General features: G+C 40.7%; 1 protein-coding gene and 1 long non-coding RNA gene across 3 annotated transcripts in view; both read right to left on the bottom strand.

Annotated features, from left to right (window-relative positions):
* Positions 1-2,575, bottom strand: part of LOC111867429 — a 15,178-nt gene extending 12,603 nt beyond the window's left edge. The window contains exons 1-2 of one of the 2 annotated variants that reach the window (XR_002843348.2): positions 2,403-2,575; positions 907-1,051 (exon numbers count right to left, since the gene is read on the bottom strand). This is a non-coding gene — a long non-coding RNA (uncharacterized LOC111867429). The remainder of the gene's footprint in view (positions 1-906; positions 1,052-2,402) is intronic. The other variant, XR_002843347.2, reaches the window with a different exon arrangement.
* Positions 2,576-5,132: 2,557 nt separating this feature from the next.
* The window catches only part of LOC111867417, a 47,473-nt gene continuing 27,847 nt past the window's right edge, over positions 5,133-24,758 (bottom strand). Inside the window, exons 4-10 of the mRNA XM_023857261.1 lie at positions 19,550-19,840; positions 17,543-17,729; positions 14,540-14,714; positions 11,353-11,553; positions 9,983-10,099; positions 9,226-9,422; positions 5,133-6,837 (exon numbers count right to left, since the gene is read on the bottom strand). Of these exons, the coding sequence (XP_023713029.1) occupies positions 9,255-9,422; positions 9,983-10,099; positions 11,353-11,553; positions 14,540-14,714; positions 17,543-17,729; positions 19,550-19,840 (1,139 nt within the window). The 3' untranslated portion in view covers positions 5,133-6,837; positions 9,226-9,254. The remainder of the gene's footprint in view (positions 6,838-9,225; positions 9,423-9,982; positions 10,100-11,352; positions 11,554-14,539; positions 14,715-17,542; positions 17,730-19,549; positions 19,841-24,758) is intronic.

The following is a 24,758-nucleotide window of genomic DNA, read 5'->3' as shown; positions in this document are numbered from 1 at the left end:
AAAAATTGTGGCCACAGACAGTGAACATGTTTCCACCCAGACTGGTGATTCATGAGGAATATGCTGATTATGGCAAAGTTAATACTGACCGTTTTTATGTTCAGTATATTGGTTGAATTCTAAGTGATACATTGAAGTGACAGTGACTCTGATAGGGAGTGTGGCAGGGGCAAACAAAAAATTGTGGCCACAGACAGTGAACATGTTTCCACCCAGACTAGTGATTCATGAGGAATATGCTGATTATGGCAAAGTTAAAGAGTTCACAACCTCAGTTTTTATGAAAATTGTGAAGAGTGAACATGCCAAGGGGAAGCAGCCTTCTAGGCGATGCTGTGTTTGCGCAGTACACAACAAAAGGAGTATGACTGTCTACATGTGAGTTCTGTGTAATGCCACTTCATAAAGGGGAATTTTTCCAGAAATATAACACTCTCAAGCACTTCTAGCAGCATTGGTAAGGGTTTTCCAAAAATTTTAGTTCATAAAATTAATTAGGAAATTTTATATTAATTTTTGAAGTGAACAGTGCACAAGTTAGGGTAGTAGGTTTAAAAGCCACACTGTTACATAGTTAATACAGTCACTGCCATGTCCAAGTGATTGTTGGATAGATAAGTGTTCCCATATGTATATTACTGTATCCACCTTAGGTCAAACTGTAAAGCATACAAACACTATTTCTGTCTGACAGTTTACTCATAGTGTGTTCCCAGATTTTGCTGGTCAAGAATATATTAAAAGTACCATGACAATTAAAAACCCAGAGCTGGGCATTTAAATTACTCACCGAGAGGCTGGCAGCAAATACGTTAATTATACACAGCCCACCTGTGAATGATGTAAACATGCCATGATCCCGGACACGAAGAATTTTGAGGAAAGGCATCACAATGTGCTTGTTACCTTGTTATGTCTGCTGCCAGCATTGCTCCCTACTGGCACCCTTCAGCCTGTCACATTGGTGCTGATGTGGATCCTTCACTCAGCTTCAGTAACACCTCCACTGCTTCTGCATGAACCAGCCCCCACATGACAGTTATAGGTGCGCCTATTAAACCAACAAAAGAATCATTCTGTGTCAAATGGCGCACTGTGGGGAACTGCAGCTCTCTGAAACTTATACCAGGGATACATGATGCCTCACACAGGGGAGTACATGAGATATATCGCATCCACTGTCAAATACACAGGAACAGGACCCACCTACCCCCGGGCCCACAACCTTGTCAACTTTTTTGCACACATTTGTTTTTTTGTATAAAGAAACCTTCTGTATCTTATCTTTATTGGGCATAACACTGTGCTTGATTAATAACCACTGTGGATGGGTTCACTTTTAAGAACAAGGGGTACAGCAACTGAGGAAGATTCAGGAACACATACCTACAGCAACTCAGCAGCAAGGCTTCAATGATATCCTTCTACATTGTGGGCAACTTAATATAAAAATCCCAGTGCAGCTAAATAATACAAGTTTGCACACACTGTAACTTGAACAAATTATATGTGTAATACTGGCTGGGTAGTGGCAGAATAATATAATAAATCTGATTTCACAAATATAATGGCACAGTAAGTTATGGTGGGCCTATAATCCATGTTATACAATTGTGTCCACAATAAAAGTGAAAATTCTAAATGTAGGCCATAGCTTCAGTTCATGTGGTCTTGCAAAACATCTGAATAGTGTCCATCATTACACAATTAATTCATCACCTAACATGTTAAACCTGATAAGGTTAAATTTGATATAGCAGACACAAAACTCGGTCGCAAGACGATGCAAATTTCAGTAATCAAAGTACTGGAAATGTATATCTTTCCATCGTTACAGAATACGTCGGTTTGCTCCTCAAAAGTCTCCTAAACCTGGGGTACTGTCATACTGCAGTCACAATATAAGATGAACACGTAAAATTTTACAGCTGGCTGAAAATACGCTGTAATGTTTAGATTCAACACTGCAGGCCTCATCAATAACACTTGCATAGAAATATTTTCTCCTGTCGCTGGTTTAAATTATGGATATTACTTTATTCTGATGTGCTATAAAAAATATGCGTTATCATGCTAATGCGCCTAGTACGTTCAATGCACAACAGTACAGACGGCCACCATTTTGAATTTATTTATTATTTTCTTTTACTGTAAGATTTCAAAATTAAAAAAAAAAGCTCAAAAGCAATATTTCATTTGCAGTTCGACTCATTTATTCATTATGTGCACATACACAAGCATATGAGCTTGTTTTAAACTACAAACTGGTAAAGAAAATGAAATTCTTTCTAAAATGCGAATTTCTTAGACTGTATATTGAACACGTGGCAACACTTGACGTCGTTGTTAACTAATAAGTTTAACGTAAATCGTATTTACGATATAATAATAAGCCTACAAACCTTACGCTTTTTCTTCTTACTACTGCTGAACTTCCAAAATCTTCCACAACTTCCCACAACGGATTATGATCGATTATGATCATGACAATTATGACCCGAAGCACTCCTCAGTGCTGCCAAAGTCAAAGTCATGTTGCAACTGACAATCAGTCAGGGTCAGTCAGTCTTGGTGGTCTGGGTGTCATCAGTGTTACCAATAGTATTACGACTAATATTGCATTATTGTCTTGACGTCATTGTCCGTCCCTTCCCAGTCCCGTGTCAGCATCGGCAAACCCGGCAAACCCAAAGTTCCTCCTTTCTTGGTCCTGGAGAGGATATTTTTAGCCAGGGTATTCAGAAAAAATAATGCTTTTTGTAATTTAATTTTTTTGATATTCATATTTTATATTGCATTTTTTACAAAGATTAAAATATATATTTTAACATATCAAGAAGGCTGCTGTGGTTGTGGAAAGTTGAAATCTACATATATTGTGCATCCAAAGCATTATAAGTGTAAATAATTAACATTAGAACACCTTTTGTGATAGTGTTTTCCCAGACATATCACTGTACCTCTGATTTTTCTGTGAGAACCGAAACATGTAAGGTTGTTAAGTGATGAAGCGATAAACTCATCGATGAATCACACTGGATGGAACTGTTTAATCTTTGTAACTGATAGTGTGACAGACCAGAATGAAACAAATCAAATTCAATTTTTTAATTTAGATTTTTTCCAAAAATTCTGGGGAAGGTAGATGGCTGTCTCAGCAATTCAAATGCAAGTACACTTGACTATATTCAAAGACAACTGGAATATAAATACATATTACTGTCACACAAACCTCATACTATTGCAGAAATGTCTTTGAACTATTATTCAAAATAGCTTGGAATTTTTTGTGGGTTATATAATAACATTATCAGTATCCAAGACACTATACCACCATGTGATAGGAAGACTGATGAATAGGAAAGAAGCAGTTATGGCCTAATCAAGGCTCTAACCTGGCATTTGTCTGGAAGACCTGAGCAAACCCACAAAAAAGCCTGTCAGGATATCTGTTGTTCTGGCTGAGATTTGAATTGAGCTTTTCCTCAATATAAATCAAGAATATGATCAATACTTCTAGACCAACCTGTTTGGTGAGTAGCTTTTACGATAACATCAACAGTATTAACTGAAACTCTGGTCATGGTGGTGCTTGTAATTGCTATGATTTTTTGATTTCAGAAATTCCAGTAGTATCTCTCCCACATCACAAATGTGTGCATCATCCATGCCATTATTCTTAATTGTAGGGAATTAAAAGCAAGAAGCTTAGGATNAGAGAGAGAGAGAGAGAGAGAAAGAAACAGATGAGGGGACTACCTTCACAACATTATTGCAGGATTTATAACATGAATATTTTTATGTATGATTTGAAGCTTCATGCCAACTGTATAGACTGAAGCCTTCTCAGGTGATCAGTCATGTGGTGAATCTCCTACCTTTAGAAGTGTACTAAATATGACTCAACGGGGAAAACTAAATGTTTCAAAACAGTTCTGTCTTCTGGGACATAACACTGTGTGATTTGGTGAAAGTCAACTGGCATTCTGAGGGAATGTATTACCTCCATATTTGGGGTTTAAGAATAACTGAAGCAAGAAACCACCATGAAAGCAGGTAGGAAGCAGAGCTTTTATTCATTGACCATGATGATAGAGATGACATGTTCCTCCAAAATGTCAGTTGACTTTCAATGGAGTACAGGGCATTATATCTCAGAAGATGGAACTCTTCATGTTGGATACATGTGAAGTACACAATGTTTCAGAAGCTGGACCTGCTACCACCATCATGTGTTAGTGAGGGAAAGGATCCTGTCGGTTGGGTCTGTTAGCAACTAGCTGTCCAGTGATTAAGGCTAGTTCTTTCTAATGGTCCCATCTGAGAAGGATCATTTTCTGCACTTATATCTGATGATGAAAGTAGATCCAGCTGTTGAAACACTGTACTTCAAATATATCTAACATGAGAGACACTATCCAGCTTAATATTTACATGATTCTACATAACTACATGGTGTCATATTTCAGAAGATAGTTCTTTTTATAATCATCACCATGAGTACATATGGTGTCACAAGTTTTATTTTATTTTTAATGTTTACAATTTGTTCCCCCATGTGGAGGCAGGCTAGAATACTTCTACCATAGTCCTGCAGATCATAGAAGGCAACAAAAAGGGAACCCAGTGCCTGGGGGTGTAACTGGGCCATCCTGTCACTGGGGGACATAAATACAGACATGATTCCCCAGGTTGGGGGCTTGGACATGAGGCTGGCAACCTTGTGCTGTAAAAAAATTATTGTTGTGAAATAAAAAAGGAAAAGATAACACCAGATACAATCTGGCAGAATCTTCTAAGGAGGCTGTGACTCAAAAAGGGTTGTTTTGCCAATGATGATGAGTTACAATTTATTAGCACTTTCGCTGACCATCTGACTTTGTCCACTGTTCTCCATACTGTCCAAGCTGGGATGGATGACAGCTTTGTATATAAATACAGCATGCAAACACAACACTCATCACATCAACCCCTGATAACTGAGGCAGTAACAGTCTCTGAAGTGTTGGACACAAACTCTACATTGACACAAGTGATCACCTGAGAGGACTTCATTTTCTACTGGCGCTGTTAAAGCTTCAAATCATGCAAACAGCATACCATATATCTCTAGGATAAGAAAGCATGCCATGTCATTTTCATAATTCTTTTTATATAAACTAACATGTTTAATACATTTATATAACCAATAATTGTTAACATACTGTTACTTTCTTTCACAGATAAGAATGGCACAGAAAGATATATTCATTCATACCTGAACATACTTCATTTGGCTGATATATATATGTATATGTATCATTTAATTTCATTTGTATTTATTTCTGAGATGAAATAAAATCCTGATTTAATTTCAAAACATCTGATTACTTACAAGAACGGACATACTACTAATAAAAGAAACAAGTTAGGTAAGACAAAACGAAAATTACTGTACCCTCAAGTTATATTTGTTATGTTCAAAATTATTTGTTATGCTCGGAACTCAAATGCATTACTGTGAGGTGACTCCAGTGAAAGATAAATGTCTCTGTATTTGAGAGCCACAACTCATGATCCAATATCAAGTCACGGCATTTCAAGCTTCATGATAGAAGAAGTAAGTAAAATAGCCAATATGTGTAACAACTACATCATAATGACATACAGAATGCACTGCTATTGTGTACAGGTGTGAAACTTTGTCTCTTTCTAAGAGATTGAGGGCATCTAAGAACTGGACATTGAGGACAATATTTGGACCTATGAGAGAGGAAGTGACAGGATGGTAGGGAAACTCACATAATGAGGAGGTTCATAATTTGTGCTCTTAATACTGTAAGGTGATTATATCAAGGAGGATGAGATGGGCAGTCCATGCAAAATGTTGGTCTGAAAACCTCAATGGAAAGAGTCATATGGGAGATCTAACCATAGATTAGAGCAGTGTTTCTCAACCGCCGGGCTGGGGCCAAGTACCACGCCCTGGTCACAGTCTGACAAAGGTTGAGAACCACTGGATTAGAAGATAATACTGAAATGGACTTTAGAGAAACATTGTGTGAACTGGATTCAGCAAGCTCTGGAGAGGATACAAGGGTGAGTTTTCGTGAATATGCTAATGAAACTTTCTGTTGCTTAAAAGCAAAGAATTTCTTCACTGAGCAACTATTTTAAAAAAATGTTCTGCAACAAGGAGTTGGGTAGAGAGCGCCACTGTTTATTAGACAGTACTTTGTAGTTCCCTAAATCAATTTGTACTATTATTCTCTACACTCAAGTCTGGTTCACTTACTAAGGCAAGCAGAACAGCCCCCTGGGTCATCAGACCATTGAAAGACATCTACCTTTGCAGGAAAACAGAAATCATGGTCACCTCACAGGCTTGTTACTTGAATTAGAAATGAAAGCCTATAAAACAGAGTTTTAACATAAGATATTAAATGAAATATAATTTTTTAACAAATTATAATGAATACTTTACATGACACCTCAGTGTAAATGTGGATACTTTGGCCCTCTGAAGGGGACCATTGAACTGGTCAGCTAAGCCCACAATGTACAGCATCAAGTGGCAACACAGGGATAAGGCTTAGCAGGGAAGGTGGGATCTTGAGTGATTCACCCAAAAGAATGGATATCTATCTATCTATATGTGAGAATTGTTTCCAGCATAGTGTGCACTATAGATGGACATCTCTCGGTTCAGTAAGATATACATAATTTTATGCTGCCTTCAAAATCCTTGCTGCAGCCCTTGCAGCATATCAGTTCCACAGCAAAGACAAACAAATATTGCATTTGTTCCATGTCAGATGCAATTCCAAATTTCAGTTCTAGTTGAGACATTCTCCAACACTGAAACAGAATATGTATTACAGTAAATTATGTCAACATGAAAGGTTTCTGGTGGTAGTGCAATTCTGAATAAATCTTGTGTTACAAGGAAAATGTCTGCAACTTATTAGTCTTCTTTTTCTCATGATTATGCTCTTTGATAAACAACATCAGAATTAAGACTGTGGTCTCTGAGGTATGACAATATGTAGTCTGATGGGTGGCTACCAACAACTGAGGGGAACAGGTTGCCTCCAACTTCATGTGGCAATGTTGGCTATTACCTGCACAGTGTCATAAACCAGAACACTACAATCTTATAAGCAAGTACTATTAATGTCAATTCTGCACTTGAGCCTTTACACTGTGTAAGTGTGGATAGTGTTACCAACATTTTGGAGGTACATGCTGCCTACATATTCAGGGTCTAAGTGTGTAGGGCATGTGAGTGTTCATGTTATATACGTTTTGGCCCAACAGACTCACGAGGGAGGAAGTATGTGGGCTGGAGACCTGGCTGGGACAATAAACAGGGAAATGTTATCAAAGGGGCCCTTTTTAGGGCCACAATGTGCATCAAAAAGCTATAGGAAAGTGGTGTTCCCAGGTGACCCTGAAGACAGAAACACAATGTACCCCCCGACACAGCAGTAATGTCACGACATCCACACAGTGTGAAGACTCAATGGCAGAATTAACACCAATTATGAACTACTCTGAAACTCAAAATCAGTAACCAGTCAGTAAAGGCAAAGTTGCTGAAGCATCATGTTACAAACATGGCACTGTGGTGATGCTCCACATGTTCTGAGGGAGGTGAGAGATTAGATTCTTGTTCTGGCTACCTTTACCCCAGCATCACAAGTACCCGTTGGTTAGAAGGCTTGATATGTTCCAGTTATTCTGGACATAGTATGGAAGAAAATTTCTGTATCTGCAGGGATTTCAGCTCCAACCACAGCTAAGCTAACCTGTCTCTCATTAATTACATAGCTATTATTACTTTGTATATTCAAAATATCACGAGGCCCCATACAAAGAATCAGGATAGCTCAGTTAGTATAGCAACTGGTTAAGGGATATATGAACAGGGCTTGATTTTCAGCAGGGATAGGAATCCTTCTCCTTGCTACCACACTAAGTAGACTGGCTCTGGGTTCACCCAGCCTCCTAATCCAATGAGTATCAGGACAGTGGGGGACTCTTTCCCTGGAGGGTAAAACAGCCAGAGCCTGAAGGTGACTACTCACTTTCATCTAACTCTAAGGGATCAGTATGGCTGGGGGTGTACTTCCATTCTCCCATACATCCTCATGGTCTGATGTTTACTTAACACTTTTCGGACCGTCAATTTAAATATTTAAATCACCCTGGGGACCGGCATTTTTATACCTACTACCCTAACTTGTGCACTGTTCACTTTAAAAATTAATATAAGATCTCCTAATTAATTTTATGAACTAAAATTTTTGGAGAACCCTTACCAATGCTTGTAGAAGTGCTTGAGAGTGTGATATTTCTGGAAACATTCCCCTTTGTGAAGTGGCATTACACACTTGCAAATGTAGACAGTCATAGTCCTTTTTTTTGTGAACTGCGCAAACATGGCATTGCCTAGAAGGATGCTTCCCCTTGGAATGTTCACTCTTCACAGTTTTCAGGAGGATATGTTTCCGCATATCACCCAAGAGTCACCCGGGGGTGTCCGCATGAGGCCTGCGTGGGGTGGGAGTTGATGGGCTAGGTTACACTAAGTCTGTCTGACTCTGGTTCTGCCGCCACCATCTGGTCTGTAGCCCAAGCCTTTGCCACATTAATCAGAAATGCTTTGTATTTCAATTTTGAATCAGTGTTTAGATTTTTGTAAACAAAAAATGAATTGAAAATGGCACAATTTATAAGCCACAAGGCAACTTTCACTTTTATTATCTGTGGCCACAGTTCCTTGTTGACCCCTGTCACTTCCACTGTTTGAGTCACTAATCACTACTCCTCCACAAGGCATATCAGATAGCTCCATAAACAAGTCAGAGAGAATGCTTGCCTTCAACCACTTTTGCCCTTGAAACATATTCCCCTCTACTAACTTCCTGCCTGGTACATAAACAGCTGGAAGGGGCAAAGTTTATTTTCTTTTGGAGTAGGGACCCTAGCCAGCCAGGTCAAGTTACTGAATAACTAGCATACATTCCGAAGATTTATTATGCAGTATTCATTGCAGTTGCATGGCGCCAGAGCAAGGTATAGTTTTTTACAACCTAATGTGTCCTAAAAGTCTGATATCATGTGACCAGTCGGCCACGTTTAAAAGCGAAAAGCGTGATATCATGCGTCCAGTCCACAAAGTGCAAGTACAAAGGTACCTACATCTGGGGCCTCGTACAGAATTTTATCCTGGTTTAAACTTACCATTATAGAAGAGCCTGTCTACGCTTTGGTCAGGTGATAACGACAGCTTTATGAACACATGGGCCCCCTGCTCCTTCCAGAAGTGCAGGCCACAGGTAAGTGCGAATCTGGTCACTTTCTGGGTTAGACGAATGGAATCTCACATGTACATCCCTTCGCAGGGTCCTCTGCTCATACTCGAGGATGAACGGTGGTGACTACAGTCAGAAATGAAACACAGCACTGTGAGCATTATTCAACACTTTGTGGTTCATGTAGCTGTCTGCACTACATCATAATGAAATAAACTCACACCTTCTTGATATTTCGCTTGCCATAACTACCTACAGAGGTAAAGAAGGAAATTCTGGGGAATACCTTATGATACATACTTTCTGGCAAAAGCTTCAGTCTTTTACAATGGTGCTAGCATGTATTGTAAGTTTTGTAAGTTAACAGTTATGCAATTTAGCAATCCATTTCTCAACATATGTAAATACATTTCATGAAACAACTTGCAGTCACCGAAAACCAGCATTTTATAGCATCACATTTGGCATTTTGTATGTTGTATGTTTCCTTGCTTCCTCCCTCATCCTTTACTGCTTTCCAAGCCATAGTACATTGCTCAGTAGATTCCTCAGTTGCCAGTCCTTGTGAAAAACACTACAGCATCATAAGAATACAGCGTTCAGCCACCTGAGCCATATGCACATGCCATTTCAGTAGTGTGCTGTATGACCAATAAGGACCAAGTCCCATTAAATGATATGCTTACCTGATTAACTAGGCCCCATGCTAAACGAACTGCATCTTTTACATATTGCACAAGTCCCGGACATGATTTGAGGCACGGATAGTCGTACAGTGTAGCCCATATCTGGCAGCAGACGTCCTGCATGTAAACAGAGAACTCTGTCAGATGTACAACAAGCGACATGTGCCAGAAGCACAAGAGATTACGGTCTGTTTACCAGATTGTCACACACAGAAGTTCCCCTTCTTTGCCTGGGATATGGTAGCATTCCTTGTAAGTGTAACAACATATAGCAGCAGAATGTTAAAAGAAGCTATAGCACTTAAATTATTTATTTATTTAATTTATTTTTACATCTGTTAACTGTTACACAGGCAGTTATGGATGTTGAATAAATTAAATAACAAAGATTAAACAGTTCTGTCCACTTAACAACCTTACATGTTTCAGTTCTCATAGAACCATCATCAGAGGTACACTGATACGTCTGGCAAACCACTACCACAAAAGGTGTTCTAACGTTAATTATATACACATATAATGCTTTCACTGCACAATATATATAGATTTCAACTTTCCGCATAAGTGTATATAATTAACGTTAGAACACCTTTTGTGGTAGTGGTTTCCCGGATGTATCAATGTCCCTCTGATGATGGTTCTATGAGAACTGAAACATTTAAGGTTGTTAAGTGATGAAGTGATAAAGTCATTGACACTCACATTGGATGGGGCTGTTTAATCTTTGTAACTGATAGCGTGACAGACCAGAATGAAACAATTAAAAAATTAAATAAATTAAGAAATTAAAATATATGGACATAGCAAGAAAAAAGATTTTGTATGATGATTTGAACCCCATCTATAAGCCCTGCCACAATACTTAAACAGAGACACCCATTCTCATCCTCAGATTTTTGCAGCTGGTTTGGGAGTAGGACACATCAAGTGTTGAGGTTTTTCCAGCATTTTAGCAAACCCTGAAGTTGCCATCTTCAGGGATAATGACTTCATCATGACTTTTCACTAATGTTGCTTCCTGTTGGTTGTTAGCATCTTGCTCCTCTGTCCTTCCAGTCACAGCTTCAACTCTGACACACTGCCTGATGTGAGAACTATGTAAGAGCTGCCACAATCCCTAAAGTTGGCAACTGCAAAGTGTGCTGAACCGTTGAAAAACCCTTAACATTTGACATAGCCTAGTACCAAAATCTGTAATGCCACACCTAAATATTTTTTGCTACCAGGCAAAATGGTAATGAACTTTCATATTCCAACATTGAAGGGGTGAGGGGATTCTTGATAGCCAAGCAACTACCACCTTCTTAAGAAGAACGGTTTTCCACAACATTACTTAGTCAATTTCTTTCTTATATCTCAGGACCACTCACTTCAACGCTCTTGGTTAGGTCAAATTTATCCACTGTCTTCCGGAGGTAAACTGCAACGCTTCTTTCCAGCTCAGCTGCTTCAGGATCGGAGGGCGTGACAGTACCAACTTGTGGGGTAACTGCAGGTGGCTGAATGTGCAGAATACGTCTCACATGGTCCTTCTTCAGGGCTAGCAATGACTGCGCTGACCTGAATGCCAGCTGCTCCACCAAGTTGTTAGACATGAAGGAGAATGTACACGTTACATCAGAGTTTTAGTACAATCCATCTCATGTAATGTTAAAAAGACCGAGGAAGGCCAATTAACCTCATGCACACAGACACACACAGGACAGACAACCAAGTAATTTCTATGCCAAGACCTGGATTGTGGCTACAACATGCAACCATAATTCATTTAAGAATATTGGTGAGTCAGAAAGCAATATACTATGCATACACCTTGAAGTCGCTCATAAAATATCTGATGGGATAATACAATGCCACTGAAGAAATAGTGAACTACATGTATTTTCTTGCATTGAGATTACCAACTTCATGGACTCTGCCCATTACCTGTTACTCTGAAGGAGTACAACATTTTGGAAACTTGATCTCTTCCCATCCTCAGATGAAGAGGTGGGCAGGCAACTGCTCAGTTGCTTACAAATTTACATTTAAGACCATCCACCAATTTTGTAGATGACAAAATTTTGATTTTTCAAAAAACTTTGGGATGGCCAGACGCCTAGGTACCCCCTGTAACTCTTCACAACTGTGAGACTGTCAAATCTTGTATATAAAGGTAACCATTTGCCACACCTAAGACAGCACCTGAAGCAAAAAGACAACAAGATAAACCTGGACACAGAAAGGGAATATTAGAATGGATCTTAGAGAAATAGGGCATGAAGATGTAAAATGGATTAAACTGGTTCAGGCAGGCTTTACTGATCACCAATGCAACTTTGGTTCCATGAAAAGAAGGACAGCCAAGTATCAAAAATTGATCAAAGAACATCCTGTTTCTTGACATTCAGACAGTTAAGAGGCATTACCATAAACAGACAACATGGTCATCTGTTGCAGGTAGAACTCTGCCTGTGTAAGAGTAGTGGACTACCAGACTTCATGTACTGGCCATCTGATGTCCACTACCATAAATAGCGTCCTCAAATTGCACATAAAGGCAGTCTGTGAGTTCTAGCTACCGCAGCAGTGTAGCCAACAGAAGTTCTTAACCTGTTCCATGCTACAGCTGTACATTATATGTCATTTGACAGTTTATGTTACTGACATAATTATATGATTTCTGGCAACTTATTCTAAAGAAGACTGAAAAACTCAGCATGGAAAGGGTTAAGACTAATAACATTTGTGAAACAGTGAACTATATGTTTGGTATTGCTATTTACAGTAAGCTATTTTGTTGTGCGTTGTCACTACAAACTTTATGCTATGATGAATACAAAACATGCCTATAACTTTTGTTGTACAACAACTCTTAAACACCAAAGTACAAGTATAAAAATCTTAAATTAAAACAAATGCTTGAGGAAAGAGAAAGATATTTGGAAGAGATGTTAAACTTCAGAAATGTTAAGAAACATGAACTTTATTTTTACATGAAAAATCTGCATCTTTTTTCTACTTCTTGTATCTTTGCATATTAAATAAATTGCAATGTTAAGTTTCACATAATGTCTGCACAATACATTTTATGACCTCTACATTTACAAGGGAATGTCCACTGTGGAACATTGCTTCAGTTTGACTGATGCTAAAAACAAAGTTAAATATATTGCTGATGTCATCATTATCATAATCTACAAGGCCCAGTCCTATTGCCTGCTCCAGTCTTGTTACTGTCTTGAAGTCGTGGGAGGACCAACTAACCTGAATGGTGGCCATGCTTTCTGGTTGGTCAGAAGAGAGACCTCAGGCAAAGGGTAAAACACAGACAGTGTCTGTTTCCCCAGATGAAGGGATGGCCGTGCCTGGCAGCAAGATGAGAATACAAATGGGCAGATGGGGCTCAGTGCAAAAGAAAAAGGGACAAACATAAAGTATAGTTACTTACTCCTTGCCTCTATTGTTCTCCAAGAATCTTCGCCTCCTCTATAACAAATGCCAATTCTTGTCTATTATTTGCCATTTTCCACCATGTTTTCACTTTCAGCTCTCATAAATCATTCTCTACATCTTCCAGCCATCTATATCTGTGGCCTCCTACTTTCCTTTTACATTTTGGTTTACTTCAACAATTTTCTTAGCCACTCTTGTTTGCTCCACTCAAATCATATGCCCAAATCATTCCAGTGTTATCCATTTAATATCTGCTATAAAAGCAAGATTTTTATATGATTCCCTGAGTTCCTAGTTATCTCTGATTCTCCACACACCTTACTCTGTTACTGGTCCATACACCTTATGCAAAATGTTCCTTTCCCAAGTATTTGATAAAAATCTGGAAGCAGAGGGATGGCAGTTTCATCAATAGGCTTTTAACCTAATTTCGAGAAAATTTACGACTGAATTACAACCAGTGATGCTGGACTCATAAACTACTTATGAATGGTCCAATATTCTTTTACTCTGAGCCAAAATTAATGGAATTTTTATTAACACTCTCAAGTATATCTCTAATGACCCTACATATCACTGAATCTAAGTCATTATAATCTCAGACCTGCACTTATAGCCTGATGCTGACTCAGGCACGCGTTCTTGCACAAGAAATCCTTAAAAAAAAATTTAAAATCTAGATGGCACTGATGATGTTCATTCATATTCATATTTCGATAATTAATTCCTCCATTTCAACATCAAACAGTCAACCCAAATAAGTCAAAAGTTATGAAGAACTAAAATAACAGCTCTCCAAAAACTATTATCATACTTCATATGTGATTGGAGTTGATCAGACATTTCATTTGTGTTCATACCTACAAGAAGTCACATATCAAACCCTTTATAATGAATATAACCTTCATTATATCACTAATGGAAATACTTAATTCTCATACTGACATGCTATGTCACACAGCATGCAGAAAGTACACAGAAGATCGTGACGAGTGTCCTTAAAAAAGAAGTAAATTTAGAAAGGAACACAAGACAGAGATGCAACAATGTGAGCCAGTCACCCAGGATAGAAATACAGAGTTCAGAAGCAGCGACCAAGCGAGTCACAGCAGGGCGACTCACCACAACAACTGAGAACAATATTTTAGACTTAAGTTCATCAGCGTCCTTTAGAGCTGGAAGGTTGTCTAGAGAGTCGAGTGCATCCACTCGGGCAGCCGCATACAAGTTGCCATAGCAACGCACCAAGCTGCCTGGATCTGAAGGTGCTTCTGTACTTGCACTGGGTGATGCTAGTCTGAAAACAGTCAATCACAAGTCATGTCGGGAACACAACTATGCAGACTATCCTCTAACTTAAAAGTAGCAGTGAGTATTGGTCCTGTATTCATTTGGCGGGGGGGGGGGGGGTCCTCTAGTCTCCCCAGGCGCTGAGACCACTGCTAGGCCCTTTTAAAGAACCCTGTCTTCACTGTTTCAGTGTAACACTACTGAGTAGGGTGACACTCTTAATGCTGAGGACTGTAGACTTCAAGTCAGTCCTCTTTACTTAACATATTCATTGATAAGAATAGCAGCAACTGCATCACAGCTGTGTTATATAACTTGGGATTTCGGGGCTTAACCACATGGTATGTTGATGTGACTCCAAAGTTCGGGTGTACATTGCAACTGCTTTCTTCATGGTCCATTTCCTCTTCCTCTCTTACATTCAGTCTGAACATAACAAGTGCAATGTGCAGCAAAATTTTGGGAACAGCTTCAACATATGATGGGACTAAACCCTGAAAGTTACACATCAAACTCCAGCAGTGAAGAACCAGGGACAATAATATCATGGCTGTTAATTAAAATATTTTGCGCTTTGTCAACTGACATCACATGATTCCTGCATCTACAAACTTTTATACAGAGTTACACATCATCTCATTGAGGGTGTGTCAGAGTCAGTTCCTGGTGACCTCATGTGAGATATGTGGTGGATAAAGTGACACTCGAGCAGGTCTCTCTCAGAGTTTCTTTGGTTTTCCTTGGCAATCACAATTCTACCAATGTTTCATATTCATATATCACTGCCCCTGGAGGTGTATGATAGTGCTGACCAGGCAACAAACACATTATCACATCATCTGTCTGTAAGTTGGGGGCTTTGTCTCCGGCCAGGAACTTGGCTAATTATATTAAAGTACAAGCTTTGAGGAACTGAAATGCGTGTGTACCCATTTCAACACCTGATGGTATAGTGATGATGAGAATGGTGCCTGGCATGGGTAACCTACAGCTTCTGAACCACAGCTGATGTCTAATTTTGCTCACATTCACGGTTAGAAATGGTTCTCAACCTGAGATCCTTGAACACGATAGTCTCTGGACCATCATCCTCTGACAAATCGAGAAACAATCATCATCTTCTCATTCAACGCAAAGAACATTCATACATACATCGCTGTTCCAGGTTTTGTGTTTGAAAGTGTTTGTTTTTCCTCCACATCTCCTAGTAACATCTGTTTGAGAGTGAATAAAATATTTATATCTGAAAATCAACAGATCACGCAATATACCGCTCAAAAGTAACATGAAGGTTCTATTCACACTTACACTCTTTGTATTGTTTTATGCATGTATTTATGTTTGGGATTTGCACGATTATATTTTTCATTTTCGTTTTATTTCATTTATGGTTTGATTAACAATGCTGTTAGTAGTTAGGTTATATGGTATGTTATTATAATGCTGTGAAGTTGTAAGGATACATATATGCACATATCAACTATGTTCATATAGTTGTTTTCCACATTTCTCTTTTGTGTACTAGCATGAAATGTGTTACAATTTTAAAATGTAACCTCAAGCCATAAAGTCACTGTAAACTTCAAAAGTTAGGAAACACAGTTATATTCATATAAGGATATGAAGTTTGGTAGAATAACAGTGTCCTCCATGTAATACTGCTGTCTAGGGGTAGTCCTTGAATATTTTTTGGCAGATGTGGACACTGCAATACCGACTCAAGCATGCTTTGCCCTGTTGTCTACTGCTGCCATCTGGTCCTTCTGCTTGCTAACATATACAGTGGCAGAACAGTAAGCAACAGCTCTTTGGATGCTAGGATGGTTGTTTATAACATGCATTACATATCAGCAGCAAACCTTAACAAATTGGGAATACTTTTAAGAATGTCAAGAGTGACAAACTATTAAGATCAAGATTAAAAGTGCTTTTTCTGAAAAACTGTAATCATGTGTGCCAGCAGTGAAAGGTATCTGCCTCCAGGCTGGATCTTTAAAAAAAATTTAAAGAAGAAAAGGAAATATACTGAATACAATAAAACTTAAAATTATTTGTAAAATAATTCTTCTTTGAGCCTAAGTTCTGTAAGATTTTTCTCTGGGGCTCACCCAGCCAACTATCCAATGGATGCTGAGGGCTATTTCCTGGGGTAAAGAGGCTGGGGCATGAAGCTGACCACTCACTCCCATTTAATGCTGAGGTCACAAATGGTGGAGCTATACCTCCACTCCCCCAAATGTCTTCATGACATAGTGCTAATTAATTAAGCACAGGGACAAGTTTTATGTTAAGTTCTCCAGGGGGACCAGTAAGAATAATCTTAGATGATTTAGAATGTAACACTGTAAACAAATGTTGGCTCCCCTGCCTTGGTAAAAATCCTGGCAGCAACCCTGAGTATAGTGCACAATGAATATGCCAGGAAATGAGAAATAAAGAAAGAAACAGCAAAGAAACAGCAGCACAAACTGATGTGACAACAAAACAGGGCTGAACAAGATGTCACTGCTTAATTAACAGGCACCATGCCACAAAGGACTGGAGAGAGTGGTCTGCTTCATGCCTTGGTCGCATTTGTCCTAGGAACAGAACCCTCAGTATCCAGTGGATAAGAGGCTGGATGGGCCCGAGAGTCAGTCTAGATGCTGTAGCAAGCTGTTGCTGGAAATTCTACCTGTAGGGCAGTCATTATACTGACTGAGCTAGTCTGGCTTCTTGTTGAATAGATAAAAAGGAATCCCACTCAAACGGTCATGGCTCACCAGATGTGTAACACTGGCCCACACTATGTGTAATTGCTCAGTTTAGTATTTATGACACTAAGTTTGCTACTACCTCTCTTTGAGCTGCTGTTCAGATTCTTGTAGCCTTGCATTAGTGTTCCCCAGTTCTGTCTGCAATCTCCGTATTTCGCCTCTAAGGGTCATTAGTTCTTCATCGTTGCTGGATGGTTGGACCTGGAGTGACGCACGGGACTGGCAGCCCTGGCAGCAAGTAACAGCTCCACATGAGGAGTTGGAACCTGCATGAACAGTTGTGCAAATCTTAAACGAGGCTGTCATCTCGCTGCCACCATCAGCTCGGCCATATACGCTTCCTCATTTGGACCGTCATTTGTTAATTATAACTATCATCAGAGATCAACAGCTGTTGGATCAGCTCACGGTCACAAAAATTCTACTCTCCAGATATTTCTCTATAGGACAAACCTCGCCTATCCATGTCACTACAATGGCTCTGCTCCAGCCTACAGGACATGCATAACACTGTCCTTTACACTGTTGTTCAAATTTACTCTTAAACATCTGTGGGGAAATCAGAACAGAGAGATGGGGAGAATGTCAGGAAATTAATTCAAGGCTATTTCCACGCATAGATCTTGATTGACTCACCATGGGCAAATAGGCAAGTGCGTTTGTTGAGAGCTGATTAACATAACTGCTCACATGAATGTGAAACTTGAGCTCTTGCCCAAAATAAGGAACATTAATTGAAGGTTTTTGAGAAATGGGTAATAACAAGAGCATTAAGATCCAACAGAGAGGAAACAAAGGGAGGACAAGAAAAATTACATTGTGAGGGGCTTCATAATTTGCGAGAAAATCAAATCAAGGGGAATGAAATTGGTGGGGCATGAGAAATGCATATAAAATTTTGTTTGGAAAAGCTTAAAGAAGGAGATTACTTTGGAGACTTGGGTGTACATGGAAGGACAATATTACCAGTGATCTTAAAGAAACAGAGTGTAAGGGTGTGAACTGGATTAATCTGGCTCAGGATATGGACTAGTGGTGGGCATGGTAATGCCCCTTTGCAGAGCTAACAGAACAGATGTTTACTATGCTCCATGGAGTTAGTCAGCGACATGCAACACCATACCCAGTTTGTGGTAATTCATTGAAAACAAATGTCAATACAGTTATTATCCTGAAGAAAGAAGCAATATTTTATAGTATATTTGATACACATATTTCAGAAGTTGGATTTGTCATCAGGTGTAAGGGAGGAAAGGACTCTACTCAGTTGGGCACATCAGAGTGTGTTAGACTCAATCACTGGATGCATTGGACCCAAATAAGTAGGATCCTGTCCCTGCTCTACACATGGAGACAGGAACAGACCCGTTTCCTGAAATGTTCTGTACAAGAAATGTACCCAAGACAATGGACAATGTCCAAAATAATATTAAATTTCAGCATCCTGATCCTGTTGCACTAGTTAATGATTTGATTTGTGTGGGCAGCCCTTAAGGTGTGCTACATTGTCACTCCTTTACAAATTTAATTTCTACAAACTGTAGAATAATGAAGCAACAAAAAAGCAGTAGAGTAGCAATACAGTGAAGGAATTATGTATCTACCAGATGATAACCATAAGGCTCAAAGATGTTGTAGAAGCGACATTTATAAAGCAGCAACAACGTAGCACACCAACAGGCTATGGCCACAACATGTAGCACCTTCGAGACTGCCCACACAAGCACAAAATAATGTTTATATAATGACTCAACCATTTTCATACACATCAGAGACTCTTTGGATAATACCAAAACAGGCAGCCACATCTGCCAGAAGATAGAGAAATCTGGAGAGCTTCCCTTCTAACTGATGGGTGCACTCAGCAGTCTCAAACTGTGGTCTACTGAGCTACAGCACCATATGATGCAGGAGGTGGCTTGAAGACAGAATGTTGGTACCCACCTACCAGACTACACGGTGTCATAACAAAGAAGACCATAATATGAATCTTCATTGCCATGAAAACTATATCACAGTTTCACTTGTAGTGCACAGTTCAGTGAAGATGCCCCCAAAAGCAGAGGCAAATGCAAGAGAGGAATACCTGCTGAATTTAATTTGTGGAGCTGGTTCTTGTGCTTGATCTGCGATCGCGTGACCGGTCGGCCAGCTGAGTGGCTGTTGGCTGATGAGGTGGAGCTGCTGTCTGGACTCCGGCTCCCCTTGGTACAGTCCGTGGGATCGGTCACAAGGAGTGAATGGGGGGGACTGTCGGACCCGGAGGAGCAGTGGTGCAGACCTTGGTGACGCTGGCCAGCAGAATCACCAGATGAACTGCTGAGCTGCTGGAGAAGCACCGAAGTGCGGACACTACTGGACTTGGTGCTAGAACGTACTGGAATCAAATTAAGGGACAAATACTAGTCGGCCTATCAGTTTTGACTGTAAGGAGTACTGTCTTCTGAGATGCGATGCTGTGACATTCCTCTGGAACACTTTACTGCACAGTGTACACATCCCAAAGGATGTGTACACTAACCTCTTCATACAAATACATAGTTTCAAAATAACAGAAGTAAAACCAATGCTACTACCACTACCATCACCACCACAATTAATTAACAGATAGTGGCAGTGGTGGGGATGGGGAGGAGGAGGAGGGAGAGCTCAGTAGGTATAGTAACGAACAATAGGCTGGATGTCTGGAGTCTGATTTCCAACAGGGACAAGTAGTAGTAGCAGTATGAGGAGTAGCAGCAGTAGTAAGAGGAGGATGAGGATCAGCAATAGTAGTAGTAAAGGAGGAGCAGCAGTAGTAGCAGTAAGGGGAGTAGTAGTAGTAGTAGTAGTAGTAGTAGTAGTAGGAGGAGGATGAGGATCAGTAGTAGTAGTAGTAGGAGAGTAGGAGGATGAGGACCAGCAATAGTAGTAGTAAGAGGAGGAGGAGGAGGAGAAGCAGTAGTAGTAGTAGTGGCAGTAGGAGTAGCAGCAGCAGCAGTAGTAGTAGTAGTAGTAGTAGGATCAGCAATAGTAGTAGGAGGAGGAGGAAGAAGAGGAGTAGCAGCAGCAGTAGTAGCAGTAAGAGTAGTAGTAGTAGGAGGAGGATGAGGATCAGCAATAGTAGTAGTAGAAGTAGTAGAAGTAGCAGCAGTAGTAGTAGGAGGATGAGGACCAGCAATAGTAGTAGTAAGAGGAGGAGGAGGAGGAGAAGCAGTAGTAGTAGTAGTGGCAGTAGGAGTAGCAGCAGCAGCAGCAGTAGTAATAGTAGTAGTAGTAGTAGTAGTAGTAGTAGTAGTAGATGTCCTTTGTCTTCTGAGCTTCACATGTATTCTTCACATGCCAAGAATTTGGTACAAATGTTACTTTATTTATAAACAAAAAAAATGTGCCTTAGCTCAAGAGGTTCAATCCCTGGGTAGTCCAGGACGTATATGTGGTGGACAAAGTGGCACTGGCGCGGTTTTTCTCCAAGCACTTCATTTGCCCCCCCTAGCAATGTTCAACAATTACGTATAACGAGGGACTGGTGTAGAGGCCCGGTCTCACGTCACTCCTGTACCGGTATGTGACACTGCATGTGTTCATTACCAGGTGACGTCAACAAGGAAGTGCATGCGAGTTTATCGTGGGCCATTCTGCGGTAACAATGAAACAGCACGTCTTCGTCTGCACACAGGTGGCTCTGTGTGCGTGTGTGTGACACACGTGACCCGTGTAGGCCCTATCAGCGAGGTTAAAGATTTCTTTTGGTGCTAGAGTCCAATTACTTTTTTCTCTGGGTTACCGTATTTACGCATGTATAGGCCGCGTGCGTGTATAGGCCGCAGCACAATTTTCAGACAGAAATTATAGAAAAAATAATTTTCTTGGAATATTATTTCAGGAGTAGAAATTATTCAGAAATATTCCGAATATAATTTTTTTTTAAAATGAAGTGTGATTTCGAATATTTCGAATATAAGCCGCACCCCAGTTTTCCTCTTGAATTTTTGGCAAAAAATGTGCGGCCTATACATGCGTAAATACGGTATTTTACGAGGCTGTTGGTGACTATACAGCGTCAAATTGGTGATGACTGATGAATCACGAATTGGAAGGATTTGGAAGGAAGCAGTAGCAGCTAAATCGAGGTAATATCACGGCTGTTTACCGTTCGAGAGTTAGGATAGGAGGAGTCCTGGTCGAGAATCGAACCAGCCACCTCCAGAATATGAGTCTAAATAAAGCCTCAGCACTACGTCAGCCCTACCCGAGCCTTGATATCCTCTACCCTAGAGGTTACCTAAAAATCTGTATTAAGACAAGCGGTAGGACTCCTTGGATGGGGGATCAGACCACAGAAAGGCCTCTGCCATTATAAGACAAGAAAGCAAACCAAGGGCGAATAGCTCACGATGTCAGTGTACTAGCAGGGGTGGCCTAAACTGTGAGGGCTGTGAGACCTTCACAAGGAACCTGGTTTCTTCTTCTGATGGAAAATCATTTGCTTATCTAACGGCTGAAATATCACGTTCCTGTCACCTCAATTAGCAGTCGTGCGAGAGTACAGAGTCGGGCCTCAGAATAATCGCATCTGGAGTAAGAGAGCACTAGGTATTGCACTGCGAAGAACAACACGCTCGCATCTCGGCGTACGATTTCTCGACTTACGACCCCACAAAATTAACACCTGTTGGACTTAGGTTCCAAATTTTCTGACTTACGAGAGCCGAATCTCGAATTTCGGACCATGGACAGCTTCTTTAAAAAAGCCCCAGACCCCAGCGGCCGCCCTTGCGGCGCCCTCTCCCTAGCCTTCCGCATCCGGAGCTCTCCTGCTTGAGTTCGAAGGGGCGCTGGTGACGTTTGGTTTCGATAAAACGCTAAATGTATTGTTTATAAAGCGTCTAAATGCTCTGGTGGTTCGAATCATAACTCTTACGGATCCATGGTAGAACATTAACTTAGGCTTTACTTATGCTCAATATTTCCAATAGTTTACATGTTCAATGCTGTCTTATTTGATGACCCGTCAGTGATTTTGTTATGTAAACAACAGATTATAAAGTAATATGGGTTAAAATATTGAAAAACAGGCCCTGGCCTTCAGCTCCAGGAACACAACCCTATACGTCCCATGTTATAATGGGCTCGATTTGCGCCCCGTTTGAAGAAACGCACTGAGTCCGAGGTACGACTGTGCCAGACGGCACGGGAACTAACAGAACTTGTACCATGCTTCCCACTGCTTCCCGTTACGAACACTTTCATTTCTCTGAAGACACTCCTCCGCATTACTGGTTCTGGCAACCACTTTCATCTGTAGACAGAAACCAGAGGAACCTGCAGCTTCTTGAGAAGCTGATAGTCGCTCAGTTTCTTGAACGCGAATGTTCATTACCGTGTTCACAAGAGCCCGCCACTGGTCCGAGTCCTCCCCTATACCTTTAGCTGTCCTGATCACACGTCTGTTAATCACTGCCATGCGTGCTATGTACCCCGTCCAACTCATTCTACTTGGCTTGGTAACCCTACCAACATCAGGTGGGGAGTAGAAATCATGAAGCTCCCGATTACGCCATTCTCGCCTCGCTGTGAGTTCTTTCCTTAGGACGAGAGACCAAATACTTCAAATTGTCCTCGTGCAGACGACACGCTAATATGGGGAAATCGCAGAGTGGGGTTTCAAGTAGCCCCACGACAATCGAGGGGGCTGTGGCACTAACAAGTGTTTACTCCGGACATCCACTGCGCTGCTTGCACAGAAGCAGAGGACATTGGTGGGTGTGTTGGGCTGCTTTCTAATTCGGAGCTCCCAACACGTTGTGCTCACTGCTGCGTCACTGCGCTTTGTGCTCCAGGCGTCCTTCTGCTGTTTGCTGTCGTCGTAATCTGTGGCCCACTTCTGCAGACGTGAAATCCATCCGCCGAACTACAGGTTCTGTTGACTGGAATTCTGAGTTCAACGTCCAAAGAACTGAGATGTTTACATCGTCATGTGTAAACATGCATGGAAAGTGTATGCTACTTAAAGTAGGCCACGCAAAGCTTCCAAATGCGGTTTTCCCGGATTTTTCATACGTCACTGGCTTTGATGTTGCTTTATTGCAGACACTCTTTATTCCTGTACGCTATTATTAGGATGATAAAATCACGAAGGATGAGATGGGCAAGGTATGTAGTACGCAGAGGAGAAAAATGCATAATAAAGTTTTGGTGCGAAAACATGAATAAATAATACTGCTTGGAAGGTATAAATGGGAGGATAATATTAGAAAGGATCACAAATAAGATGAGATGGTATGAACTGGATTAATCTGGCTCAGGACAGGGACCAGTGGCGGACTCTTGTGAACACATCAATGGACCTTCGGGGTCCCATAAAATGCAGGAAAACTTATTGCAGACATCGTCTGTGCTGCTGCCAGCGGAAACCAGGAGTGTACACGCCGTAACGAAGAGATGCGTGAATGCTTCGATTCATGGCGATAAATTATCATATTGTGGCATTATAGGTTATGACACCGTACAGTCTGGTTTGTGAGTACCAACATTTCGAATGAACATACTGTCTCCGTCTGCAGGAACAAAGTAATGGGAGATGTGTTTACTTGTAAATCGCTGCTAATTATGTACAAGACTACACGGGGTCATATCCCAGATGGCCACAATAAGTCACACAGGACTGTTTGGCAGACGGGATGGGGCGATCCTTTGGCTTATGTTACTGTCTACTGGGTTGTGATGATAAATATGTCGTTAGTAGGCACCAGTAATTCGGGGGAACCTGCGCCTCCATCTTCAGGGTTCTTCGATATTTTATACCTCCCACTGGACGATTTACTGGTCGTACTTTAAATTAATGAAGATATACTAGTATATATGCATGTGTACACAGAGAAAGTCCTTTCGTGCACTGTCGTCTTCAATTTCGAAAAATGTACTGGCTGACCGGACGTCGATCAGAACTGTCAATGTACAACAAGCTGCTCCTGTACGAGTATAAACAAATGCTGCAACCAGTCTGGACATATGGCGTCCAACTGTGGGGATGTGCGAAAAAATGAAACATCGAAGTAATCCAACGATACCGGAACAAAGTACTAAGACGCACAGCAGATGCGCCCTGGTATGTACGCAACAGGGACCTCCATCGAGACCTCAGTGTCGAAACAGTCGCATCCATTATTGCAAGATACGCGACCTCACACGAAAAACGACTTAGACAACGCGTCAATGAAGAAGCGTCCAGGCTCCTAAACGTGAGAAACCTAACCAGGCGACTCAAACGGACCAAACCTTACGAACTAGCCAAGCAGCCCGACAGCTAAGGG

Source organism: Cryptotermes secundus, unplaced genomic scaffold (genome assembly GCF_002891405.2).
Source record: "Cryptotermes secundus unplaced genomic scaffold, Csec_1.0 scaffold423, whole genome shotgun sequence".
NCBI classification, from domain to species: Eukaryota; Metazoa; Arthropoda; class Insecta; order Blattodea; family Kalotermitidae; genus Cryptotermes; species Cryptotermes secundus.
This window is presented reverse-complemented; position numbering and strand designations above follow the sequence as displayed.